General features: G+C 34.2%; 1 protein-coding gene across 1 annotated transcript in view; it reads left to right on the top strand.

Moving 5' to 3' along the window:
- TP53BP2 (tumor protein p53 binding protein 2) overlaps positions 1–13,755 on the top strand; it is an 86,772-nt gene that overhangs the window by 31,211 nt on the left and 41,806 nt on the right. The window contains 1 exon segment of the mRNA XM_044674967.1: positions 8,382–8,529. Coding sequence (XP_044530902.1) covers positions 8,382–8,529 — 148 coding nt within the window.

The following is a 13,755-nucleotide window of genomic DNA, read 5'->3' as shown; positions in this document are numbered from 1 at the left end:
TCGCTATCCATAGCCAAAGAAAAAAAATTATCTCATTGCAGATCCAAGCAGTATATCATGTGATATGTGTCTTCAGTACAGAATATGGAAATTTGTATTGCATGAAAGCATTGATATAACCTGTATCAGACTGGTTACCTCCTGGGACATAAGGGATGGAGGATGGGAGTGAGGGAGAGAATCTGAATTGCAAAAATGTCAGAAAACAATTTGTTAAAAATTGTTTTTACATGCAATTGAAAACAATTCATTAAAAAAGTATACAAAAGAAAAGTTCTTTTTTTACTATTTAAGTGTGATTATAACTTAGTAGCAGCTGAAAGAAAATGGCATTTAGCAGTCAGAAATCAGTGGTATATTTTAGTGAAGACATCAGCTTCTAAAAGACATGGCAGACCAAAGGACATCATTGCCTTTAGGCATTTGGACAAGACTAGGATCTTATGTTGGTTGTTTTAGTATTACGTAATTGACAACACTACCAGAAACCCAGTGCCCTCACCTCCCCCACCCCCTTTTGGTCTTTAATCATTTACTTGACTCACTTAAAAGGTGTGACTGCTTATTAAATAAACATACCAGAACTGTGCATCCAAAAGACTGTTGGCCTTCAAAGTAGTCACCTGGGGAGGCTCTGTTTTTTCCATTGTTGTTGCCATTGCTCAGAATATGTGACACACTTTTATAAAAAGGTTTCGTCTTTTGTTTTTTAATCACAATAATTTCCTCAAAATTGTTTGGACTTGTATCTGTGCCCTCTTTCTCCTGAATTGAACCATCTCTTGTCACAAAGAAAAAAAAAAGTTAAACAAAAACAGCTGATAGAGTTACTGTACCTAACAATGTATTCAACATTAGACTTTCTTCCACTAACCTATTCCCAGGAGAGAGTCCATTTCACTATTTGTTCTTCTGAACTATTACTGGTTTTTCAGTTTTGGCTTTCTTTTAGTGGTCTTTTAATTTACATTGTAGTAGAAACTCAGTCTTCAGACAGGAAAGAAAACTTATGGTTTTAGCACAACTTTATGTACTTTGATGTATCTTGCATTTTGTTGGAAGAAATTACCCCTGACTAAAGATATTTCTTTTTACTTTGTTTTTTAAAGTCTTTTACTGTTAACTAGGGGGAAAGTTTGGGTAGATTTAGAAAAAATTGTCTGACCAAAAGGAAATGAACTGCTGTTGATAATTTGTTAATAATTTGGATTATTGTGGGTTCAAACAGAGGATTTCCTATTTAATTCCATGGATGTTGCATCATTTCCTTTTTAGCCATTTTTGGATAAGTGCCAGTGCATTTAAACTCGAGTAGCTGTTCAGTAGCTGAGAAGGAAACACTTGATGTACTCTTAGGTAACTTATTAAACATTTTATATAAGTTTTGTGATTTTATAGTGAAGCAAAAAACTAAATATGAGATGGAAAAGTGAAATTCATTTCTTTTTGACCAATTAATACTTCAAAGTAAGTTTATCTTTTAAGTGTGTTGTTTTTATTTGCCTTAATAGCCCCCGAACTGGTAGTTAATCTATGTTATTTGGTTAAGTGATTTTAGTTATGTTCTATGTAATAAATTCAATCACTTTCTTGTTAGTTGGGAGCTAAAACTGTGTACCATGTAGTACAATTGATTATGTAGAGAACCCGCAATTTGCAAACTTCAGACTTAATATTGAGAATTGGCTGATATTTGGTAACTTTTAAAAATGGGAGTGTTTTGAGGGTCCAGATTGAATATTTAATAATATAAAGCAACGGTTAATAATTTCTTGTGCAGAGATGAAACTATAATTTTAAAATTTATTTTTAAAATATTTTATTTTTCCCAATTACATATAAAAACAATTTTAACATTCTTTTAAAAAAATTTAAGTTCTAAATTCTTTCCTTTCCTTCTACCCTCTCTCCCTCAGTCTTTCTCAACCACCACTCTTCTCTCCTCCCTGAGATGATAAGCAATCTGATATTGATTTTACATGTGCATTCTTATAAAACATTTTCATATTATCATTTTGTGGAAGAGATCTCAGACAAAAAATAAGAAAGTGAAATGTAGTATGCTTTGGTCTGCAATCAGATCCCATCAGTTCTTCCTCTGGAGAAGGATGACATTTTAAATCATGAGGCCCTGGGATTGAAAGTGATCAGAGGGAAGTGAGCAGAACCAGAACATCATATAAAGTAAAAGCAATATTTTTTGATGAATAGCTGTGAATAATCCAGTTATATTAACCAGTACAGTGATCTGAAACTATAATTTTTAGCATTACAATTAACTGGTGATAAGATTGCAAATTTTTTTTTTTGCTTTAAAATGTATTTAAAATGAAAGTTTAGACCTTCTTTCTCTTTTGCTCCATCAGTAAATGATTTAAATATTTTACTTAAGAAGTTTATATTTGAAATCAGTACTTGTAATTATGCTTGTACTTTGCATACTATATTTGTAATGCCCTTAATAATTATGCTTCTGAAAACATTTCTTATGGGTAAATTACTCATTGTTTCTTTTGTCCTTGCCTGGTAATAATAGTTTACTTTTCTGTTTACATTTTTTTGTTTACTTTTCTGTTTCCTAACAGTAATGTGGTGAAGTGAAGGTAATATTAGTATTATTATTCTCAATTTACAAATTATAGTTGTGAAAATAGATCAGAGAAGTATGATTTAACAAAGGTCATACAGCTGTTATGTAGTATATAAGTTATGCTTGAAGTGATATCTTTTGAGCTCTTAAGATCCCTGAGACTGGACCCTTCCTGTGTCCTCAATACTTGTCTGTTTTGGGGATGCTGTGTAGTTGGAAGATTGGGCAGAGTGCCTAGTCTTCTCTGGGCACCATATACTCTATTCTGTGAGTAATTTAAGAGTTGAGGAGCTCTGGTTACTTAGGTACAGAATCTGATCTACCTATTTAAAACTGGCTGCATTCTTGTTTTGATAGCCAGATGAGAAATGCAGCATAGCATAATTTTGGAATTGTACCTGGAACATTTGGGGCAAGCACTAAACTAATGTTTCTGATAACATATTATCCTTGGGGCAAGTTATCCAGCCATACTATGTCATTTTCCTCATTCACATCCTTGCCTCTTACATTAGGTGAAAACCAATTTAGATTTGAAAGATTTGAACTGGCTATTAAAAAATGGAATCAGAAATGTAAAGTCATGAATTTATAATAGAACTGCCTTATAAGTTTAGGTTAATTTATTTTAAAATCTTTTCATGATGGAAACACTTTTCCCTTGGTTTCTATCATGCTTTTTTCCTGGCCCTTGTATCTCATTGGCCATTTTTGTTTTTGTTATTTTTTTCTGGAACAACTATATTATTATACTCTGTCAATAGATATCTTTCAAGACTGAATTCTGCCTTCATTCCATTGAGTTTAACCTTGATTATGAATCACCATTTTTATTTATATAACTTATTTGCATACATAAAACTAACCTCTTAATTCACAAGTATTTGGTTACTTTACTTCTTCTATCCCATATAATCTGTATGTTGTTTTTTTTTTAATCCATACCTTCCATCTTAGAATCAGTACTGTTCTCCTGATGCAGGAAAGTGGTTAGGGCTAGGCCATGGAGGTTAAGTGATTTACCCAGGGTCACACAGCTGGGAAGCGTCTGAGGCCACATTTGAACCCAGGATCTCTGGTCTCTAGGCCTGCCTCTCAATCCACTAAGCCTGCCCTCTTTGTTTTTTTTTTTTTTTTTTAAATAAGTGGCAGTTGAGTTGACCATTGAAGGGGCAATAGTGATGTGGGGGGAGGGGCGGCAAAAGTGAGGAATGATAGTATTGAAGGCTTGGAAGATAGCCTGGGCAAAGGCATAGAGGTGAGAGATTGAATGTATGAAGAACAGCTGGTAGGACAGTTTGACTGCACAGTATATGTGAAAGGCAGTAATGTATAATTAGCCTGAAAAGATAGGTTTGAGTCAGTGTATGAAGGGCTTTAAATGCTCAACAGAGGAGTTGGTATTTTATCCTAAAACTGAAAGGAAGCCACTGGACATTATTGAGCAAGGAAGTGATATAGCTGGGCCTAGCTGTTGGACCTGTGATTTAGAAATAGTCTTTTGGCAGCCGTGAGGAAAATGGATGCAAGAAAAACCAATTAGGAGTCCAAATAAGAGATGATGAAGGCTTGAACTAAGGTGATAGCCATGTGAGTGGAGGAAAGAGAGCAGATGCAAAAAGTGTTGAGCAGCTTAAAGTAATCAGGTTTGATATCTGAATATGAGGGATGAGAGACAGAGAAGAATCATATATGACTTAGATGTTGGGAATCTGGGTGACTGGGAGGATAGCAATCTTCTCATAGTCTTACTCACTTTTAACTGCTTGCATGAGAACTGATGGTAGCTTCTTTTTGCTAGATGATCTGTGAATTCCTATAATATATGTAATCTGTATTACACAGTTATGTGTTGTTTGTTTCATGTGTGTTTTTATTGTTTTTCTCACCTGGATTATGTTATTTTACTCATGTATTTTTATAGTTAGGTGGTATAGTGTATAAATAATGCTCTGGGCTTGGAATGAGAGAAACCTGAATTCAGATCTGGCTTCTGATATTTTCTGGCAGTGTGATCCTGGGCAAGTCATTTAACCTCTCAAGTAATTTTCTTCCATTATGATGTTTTAAATTTTTTGTTTTATAAGAGCAGGCTGATTTTTATATATTTTCATGAGCTTCATTGTGCTTTTTTTTTCCTTGTATTTTATTCAAGTTGGTTACTAATGACTAATGAAAACAGTATTGATGCATTGTTGCTACATTAGTGTAATGGATCTGTATTTTTTGCACTGAGATATTAAAAAAATACTCTGTGTAAAAAGTTTCATTAAATAAGCCACTTTTGTGTTAGTTAAAAATGTATGCTTTTGATAGGTCTTGTTTTTAGTGGCAATACATCTACAGCACATTATAGTACTAGCTTGGAGAGGGTTGAAATTGCTTTATATTGAGATCTTAAATTTTATATACAGTATATTCTTCCAAAGTATACCTTATTACATATTTTATCATTTAAAAAATCATTGGCTTCCTCAACTGTAAAGTGGGCATATTAATAGGATTAAATGAGATTGAGAGAACATTTGTAAAACATTTCAGTGCCTGGCACATCGATGGCACCTGCCTGTTCTTCACTCATTGCCATGCCTCCTATCTTCTTGTCTTGATAAACTCATATTTTCTTCTACGCACTGACTCACTACTTTAGGTATATTCATCTATTAATTGCTTAATTTCTCTCCTTTACACTTTTGCATATAGCATTCCCAATAGCAGCTACTAAAGGAGAGACTTGTCAGCCAGGTAAGGAGGTGTAAGACTGCTTTGTCACTCTGACTGGAAACCCTCACCTATACACTTTTTGAGATCCCTTTAGTAGGGTACCTATGTATCACTTATCCAGAACTTTTCTACAGCAATCTCATATATAGAACTTTGATTCAAGTTGTCTCTCAAATGTCATTTATTTAGTTCAGCAGTCATTAAGGACCTACTGTGTCCAAAGCAGTAGGAATGCAAAGACAAAAATGTGGCAATTTCTTTCTTTGAAGAGAGTGCCTTCTTCTAGGGTAAATAATGTAAACAAACATACTACCTAAAAAAATGAGTAAGAATATATTATCAACTGGGAGGATTAGGGAAGGTATCTCAGAGAAGGTGACAGCTGAACAATGCCTTGAAAGAGGACAAAAATTGTGAGAGATAGAAGATGGAGTTCACAAAGCCGTGACATAAAATATCAAATTTGAGGAATGGCTAGTGGTCTAGTATAGATGAAATTTATAGTTTGTGAATGAAGCCAAAAAGGAAAATGAAATCCAGATTGATAGCCCTAAATGCCAGATAAGAGAGTTTATCTCTAGGATAAACTATAGGGTATAATCACTGACTTTTTGGAACTGGAAGGTGACATGGTCAGACCTGTGCCTTATGATGATTATTTTAGTAGCTATATGAAGAAAATAGGGGAAAGACTAGAATCAAGGAGACCCATTAAGAAGAGGCATTTATAGTAGTCCAGGAAAGAAATGATGAGAGCAATATGAATAGTAATGAACTGTATACGAGTTGATGTAGAGATAGAACCTGAAAATCTTAGCCATGTTTGGATACAGGAATGAAAGAGAAGGCAGAGTTTAGAATGACTTCAAGGTTATAAATCTGGATGATTGGAAGGATGATGATGCTTACAATAAAAAGATGCTACAGCACTGAGAAGTGTGGAGAATACAGGTACCTTTCATTTATACAGTTGACTGTATCTGCCTAAGGCTAAAAGTTAGTGCCACCTGTAATGGAGAAACATAATAGGCATTTTAAATAAGATAGGGAATAAAAAGACATCCCATTGTCGTTGTTTAACTTAGTTCTAGAATACTAGCCAAAGGAAAAAGATAAATGAAATTGAAGGAATGCCTATAGGCAAAGAAAAAATAAAATGATTTTGCAGATGATATAATGGCTCCCTAGAGAATCAGCTAAAAATTAGTGGAATTAGTAATTGATTAGAAAATATATTAGAGATAATAACTTCAACAAAGTAATAGTATATAAAAGAAACCTAACATATTGCCAACCATTCTGTAGCTGAACAATAAAAGCTTCAGGAATATGGAGGAAAAGAAATTCTATTCAAAATATACTACAGAATATATAAAATATCCGAGAGTCTACTTACTGAGAAATATAGGACTTATGTGAATACAAACTACAAAACATTCTACAGCAGGGATTTTAAACCTGGGATTTGTGAAGTTGTTTTAAGAAATATTTTGATAAACTATATTTCAGTATAATTGCTTTCCTTTGTAAGCTGCTTCAGTGAGGATTCATTATTTGACAAAAATTCATGTCCTGGATAGTGTGTACCTTAGGTTGATCTATAAGTATAAATTCCAGATTTTAAATATAATGGCCATTAAAAGAGTATATTCTTTAAAAAAAATTGTGCTTCAAATTATGTTCTTTGGTTCTTCTTTCACTTGTGTTATGTTGGATGGAGATTATTTTTGAAAAGTTGATAAAGATATTTTGAACACGAACAACAACACAAATGAAATTTAAATGTTATCGTTTGTTTCAGAAGTACTAAGATGTATCATGGTTATTGATATAAAGTTAGCCATTATTTTATTCAAGTATTAGATACATAACTTTTTTCAGCGTATTTATTTTTTTGTTAGGTTCTCTTTCTTTGGAAATGATTTATACTGAAGTTATTTTGTTTTGTGTTTAAAATCTCTGTGAATGTGGTAAATGTAGAATGGTGACAAAGGAAGATAGACAGTATTTTTTATTAAAATTTTCCTTACAAATTTTTTTGGGGAGACTCATCTATTTTAAGAAAAAGAAAAAGATGTCCCAGGTTTCTCATTTAAGTTGTCTGACTTTTTAAAAAAAGAAAATAAACAAAAAAATAGAATGGGTCTTGACTCCTATTTGCTCAAAATTGTTGTCTTAGGAATAATTTCTATTAAAAAATGGGTTCTTTAAATCTAATATAAACAGTCTTAAGGAGAATATTCAGGGATATTTGATAGTATTAGAATTTTATCATGTTCAAAATACCTTAAGTTTAGCGCCTTGGCTAAAAACTGCATTTGTATTTGTCATAGTGATTTGTTTAGTTTGAATTCAAGGTAAAAAAGCCTTAAAAATGTTATTATTTTATATATTCCAAGATGATGCTGACAGCATTGTTAACCATAACGTTTTAAAGTGTGGTGTGAACCTTTTCACATTGGGTACACAGAATATCTGCTCTTTTTTAGTGGCTAATAGTGCCACTACTTGAAAGTTTTTTTTCCACAGTCATAGTTTACTAGCATTGTAGCCTAGTGCTTTTGGTCCAGAAGAGCCATTCTTTGATAGATTATTGCTTATTAAATTTAGTCTTTCCATTTTTCACAGAACTTTACAATTATTCAAAGTTACGTTTCAGTATGTCTTAAGTCTTTTGCCTACTTTGCTTATAGTTAACCTGCTTCAACTTTCTCCTCCTATAATAATAACTTTTTAGGTGTTACGCTGTTATTGATCCTCTGTATTCATCCTATTTAGAGTATGCATATGACATTTTTGGATATTTGTGTGGAAAGGAAATCTTGGTTTGGAACAATAGGCTCTTCAAATCTATTTTTGATTAAATTCAGAGTAGCGTTATCAGAATTGAAAGCGACTATAAAAAAGCAAACATCAAGCATGGTTCAGAGGATTACGTAAGCCGTTTAAAAATGTATTTTATGTAAGGACTTTCTAAACATGGAAAAAGAAATAAATACTTCCTATAGAAATTATATTCAATGATGTGATCCCATCTACATTATATTTTTTTTCCTTTATTTTTTAGATGTTTCTTACTGTGTACCTTAGCAACAATGAACAGAACTTCACAGAGGTTCCAGTTACACCAGAAACAACATGCAGAGATGTGGTAGAGCTTTGTAAGGAACCTGGAGAGAGTGACTGCCATTTGGCTGAAGTGTGGGGTAGTTCAGGTAATCTAATCTTGTGGCTGTGCCATCACCATTGTTTATTACTTTTGAGACATAGTAGTAAGGTTTTGTTTAAAAAGCACTTGTTTATCCTCAAGAACATTTGTAGAAAGGGTAGTAGAGTTAGGAGATGTCATTTCTAGTGCTGGCTCTGCCAGTCGATGTTTCAGTGTGAATTGCCTTCAAATAAAGTTTATATTTTATGTGATTTTTGAATGTTTTAAATTAGTTTTCAAAATTGATATCTGAGGGTTTTGTTAGAAACTTTCCCCCCATTTCCCATGCTTTTAAGCCACACAAGGGAAATGTGTATGTTATTATTAAATTAATTAGTTGGCTCATTTGGGAAGTATGAGGATGATTAAAAAGTTTTAGAAAAGTCACTGTAGTGAGATAGTTCATTGATTAGAGAGGAGTAAAAAGGTTTCCTTGTTACAATGAGAGCCCACTTACGATTCTGTAACATAATTTTGCAGTGAACCCAGTTTGCACAATTTCCTTTTTTTTTTTTTTCCAGCTTCACTTAGTACATGAATAGAAAGGCAATTGATGGGAATGATCCAAGGCTGGAACTTTGCTGGGAGAGATCAACAAGAGGATAAAGTGACAGAATACTTAAAGAAGAGAATAATGTAGACTAGAACTAGGTGAGAAGAAGCCCCCTGGAGGTTCTTGGGTAGGAAAGGAATCTGGGCAGATTAGCTAAATTGCTGTTCCTAAAAGATATGTTCAGGTTCCTTCCCTCATCAAGAGCTTCCTGTGGTTTCTTCTATTTGGTTTTTAAAGCCCTTATAGTCTGTCCAGACTAGAAATGCACATCGTCTATTTCTAGAGTTATTTCATAGGATTATGGGCTATAGAGCTGAAGGGAATTGGGAGATTATTTTATCCAACTCCTACATTTTATAGTTGAGTAACTGAAGCCTGGAGAAGTAGAGACTTGTCCAAGTTCCCACAGATGAATGACAGAGCCAGGACTTGAACACAGAATTGTACTCAAAATCCTCTACTCTTTGTAATGTATCACACTACCTCTCATGCACAGTGATTTAATAGTCTGTATTCCAACCAAATTGACCTACCTGCTTCTCTCCCATATATGACATTCTCTCTTCCTCCTCCTTCCCTTTGCACTCCTTATCTCTTCCGTAGTTTTATGACACAGTATGGTCTTGAATCATAAGTTAGTTTGAGTTAAAAGTGAACAGGAGGGGGCAGCTAGGTAGCTCAGTGGAGTGAGAGTCAGGCCTAGAGACAGGAGGTCCTAGGTTCAAACCCGGCCTCAGCCAGTTCCAAGCTGTGTGACCCTGGGCAAGTCACTTGATCCCCATTGCCCACCCATACCAGTCTTCCACCTATGAGACAATACACCGAAGTACAAGGGTTAAAAAAAAAAAAAAAGTGAACAGGAAAACTATAGAATATTGATGCAAAAATTTTAAGTAAAATATGAGCAAGGAGACTAGAAGAACATATCACAAAGATTATATACAATAACCAGAATGGATTTATACCAGGTATGCAGAGCTGGTTTGATATAAGAACTATCAACATAATTAATTATATTTATTTGTGTTTTTATGTTAATGTATATAATATATGTTATATCAATAATAAAAACAATAAAACCATGCTTATAGAAATAGAGCTTTCCTTAATATAAGTAATATCCATTTATAACCAGGGTCCAACATTGTAAATATGATCAGGGGAAAAATAAGGATGTCTATTACCACCATTACTATTCAGTATCATGCTAGAAATGCTGTCTGTAGCAAAAAAGAGGAGAAAAAGAAATTGAGGAAAAATAGGCAAAGAGGGAACAGTTATCATATGGTGTAATTTAGAGAATCCTCGAGTCAATTAAAAATAATTAAAACAATTAACAATTTCAGCAAAGTTGCAGAATATAAAATAAAACCACACAAACCCATCAGCAAAGCTGTATTATTGTTATCAAAATAAAGCAGGAAAAGATAGAAAAAAGGAATTTCATTTAGAATATCTACAGATAGTATTAAATACTTAGGAATATGCCTGCTAAAAAAGGACACACAATTATAAACCTTTTATCCAAATCAAGACAACTAAATAATCAGAGAACGGTTAATTACTCAGACTGTGCCAATATAATAAAAATGGCAATACTGCCTAAATTAATTTACTTATTCAGTGACATAACAATGCAATTACCAAAGTATTACTTTATAGAGCTAGAAAATAATAACAATAAAATTCATCTGAAGGAACAAAAAGTCAAGAAGGGAATTAGTGAAAAAGTGAGAAGGAAGGAACTCTAGTACTACCAGATCTCAAACTAGACTATAAATTTGCCTTAAGGCAAATAGGTGACATAGTAGATTGAGCATACTATATGACCTTAGACCCTGGGCAAGTCACATAACCTTTGTCTCAATTTCCTCATCTGTAAAATGAAGATTATAATAACACCTACCTCCCAAGATTATTGATCAAATAAAGCAATATTTGTAAAATGCTTAAAGTGCCTGGCCCATAGTAAATACTATGTAAATGCTATTATTATTTCTATTATTATTAAAACAATTTGTTACTGGTTAAGAAATAGGTTGATTAGTGAAAGAGATTAGGTATACAAAATACGGGAGCAAACAAGCACAGAAGCCTAGTGTTTGATAAACTCAAAAGATCCCAGCTACTAGGGTAAGAATTCTTTTTTTTTTTTTAATCAGAAATTGAAAGGAAAGGGGCAGCTAAGTGGCTCAGTGGATAGAGAACCAGTCCTGGCAGTGAGAGGGCTTGGGTTCAAATGTGTCCTCAGTTACTTCCTAGCTTTGTGATTCTGGATAAGTCACTTAACCTCAATTGTTTAGTCCTTCCACTCTTCTAACTTAGAAAGGATACTTAGTAGTGATTCTAAGATGGAAGGTAAGGGTTTAAAAAAAAAAAAAAGATTGTTAGGAAAGCTGGAAAGTAGTCCAGGAAAAACTAGGTATAGACTAACATCTCATATCACGTACTAAGCTAAGCTCCAAATGGGTACATGATTTAGACATGAATGTTTTATAAACAATTTAGAGGAACATGAAAGAAATTACCTGTCCGATTTATGGGGTAGAGTTCAGTGACCAAACAAGAGATTAAAAGATTCACAGGAAGTAAAAGGGACACATACATTTTAAAGGTTTTTGAATAAACAAAGCCATTGTACATAAAATTAAAATAGAAGCCTGGAATTGGGGGAAAAAAGTCTTTGAATCAGGTCCTCTGATAAAGGGATATGTAGGGAACTGATTTGTATGTTTAAGTAGAGCCATTCCTCAATTAAAACATGGTTAGGGGGCAGCTCAGTGTATTGAGAACCAGGCCTAGTGACGGGAGGTCCTAGGTTCAAATCTGGCCTCAGACACTTCCTAGCTGTGTGACCCTGGGCAAGTCACTTGACCCCCATTGCCTACCCTTACCACTCTTCTGCCTTGGAGCCAATACACAATATTGACTCCAAGATGGAAGATATGGGTTTAAAAAAAAAACCAAAAAACCAAAAAACATGGTTAAAGGATATGAATAGGCAGTTTCCAGAGGAACAAATCTAACCTATTAATAGCTATATGAAAAAATTGTTATAAATTTAGTAATTAGAGCAATGCAAATCAAAAACAGTTCTTGAGGTACCAAATGCTGGAAGAGCTATGAGAAAATATTTAACTTATTGCACTATTGGTGGAACTGAAGACATACCATAACACAATTTGGAGCTTGCCCCGAAAACTATTAAACTGTGCCTTTGACCTAACAATACTCACTACTAGGTCTATTCCCCAGTGAGACCATAGAAAGAGGATAAGGACTCATGTACACTCTCTGTCTCTTGATCTCTCTATATAGCATTTAAATTGTAAGAGTTAAAATTGGTTTTGGTCAAATTAAGAGTTATAAAAAGTTTTTGTGACCTCTGTTTATAAAAATTAACTCAAGTCACAAGGCTGTTAGTAGCTTTATTACAGCAAAGTAGAGATAGTAAAGGGGGAAATATAGGAAGGAGATAGAAAATATTACCTAGCTAAATACCCTAAATCTGAATCTGAGTGCCTCCAGACCACAAATGGGAATCCGAATGTGACTCTCACCAGCCCCACATAGTGTCTCCAGCCAAGCGTTTCACCAACCAAAGGACTGACGCCAAAGAGGCTGAGCTCTAAAAGGCAATCTCTAACTCCAAGGAGGCAAGAGTCTCACCAGAGTAAGGATCCCTCTTCAGCCCGAGTTACCAATGTAGTAAGCTGAATCCGAAAGTCCACCAGAATCCAAAGTCCAAATCAGAAAGCTGAATCCAAAATGAGAATGGCCCAACTTCCTGTTGGATCTCACCTTATAAGCATTTTCCTCTACCCAACAGTTCTCCCACATCACACCTCAGGAACCAATCATAGTTTCTTAATTTGTCTAGCACTATTCAGAGGTGGGGTTGGGGTGGGGGCAGTGCTTGTGGGATCTATTTGAGAGTGTGAACTTCCTTTTCTAATAAAAGGTTCTTCAAGTACCTGACTTAAGTGTGAAAGGAGGAACACTCCAAGTTCTTGATTAAGTTGAAATAAACAAAGGGAGTTAAAAATTCCCTTTCACAATATTCATACATATGTATGTATGTTCTTTTTGTGGTAGTAAAGAACTGGAAACTTAAGAGGTATCCAGTAGTTGGGGAATGGCTGAACCAAGTGATAAAGGGGAACCTAGGAAGACTTGTGAGCAGAACCAGCAGAAAAATGTATACAATTACAACAATATTGTAAAGCAAAGAAATTTGAACAACTTGGGAAGAACTTTGATTAACAATAACTAAACATAATTCTCAAAGACTCAAACTTGCTACCTCCCTCTTGAGGGAGAGGTAATAGACTCAGTGCAGTTCTTTAGGGGGATCTTTTTAGGGGTGGGGGGAGATATGACTAATGTCAGAATTTGTCTTATATGACTGTACATATAAATAGATTTTGTATTTCTTGCTTTCTCAATTGGAGGAGAGAGAATGGAAGAGAGGGAATTCAGACCAGAAAATGAAATTAAATGAAAAGAAATTATTTTAGTTTAGAAAATGCAGTGACCTGCTTAATGGAGTAAGTTCTCTTTCAACAGAGGGCTTTAAAGGTTGACAGATCACCCATATTAGGTATAGATTCTTGTTCATGTATGTGTTGAACCACATGGCTTCTGAGGTCATTTAAATCATCCAGCATTAAGCACCTACAC

Source organism: Gracilinanus agilis, chromosome 4, assembly GCF_016433145.1.
Source record: "Gracilinanus agilis isolate LMUSP501 chromosome 4, AgileGrace, whole genome shotgun sequence".
Taxonomy (NCBI): domain Eukaryota; kingdom Metazoa; phylum Chordata; class Mammalia; order Didelphimorphia; family Didelphidae; genus Gracilinanus; species Gracilinanus agilis.
This window is presented reverse-complemented; position numbering and strand designations above follow the sequence as displayed.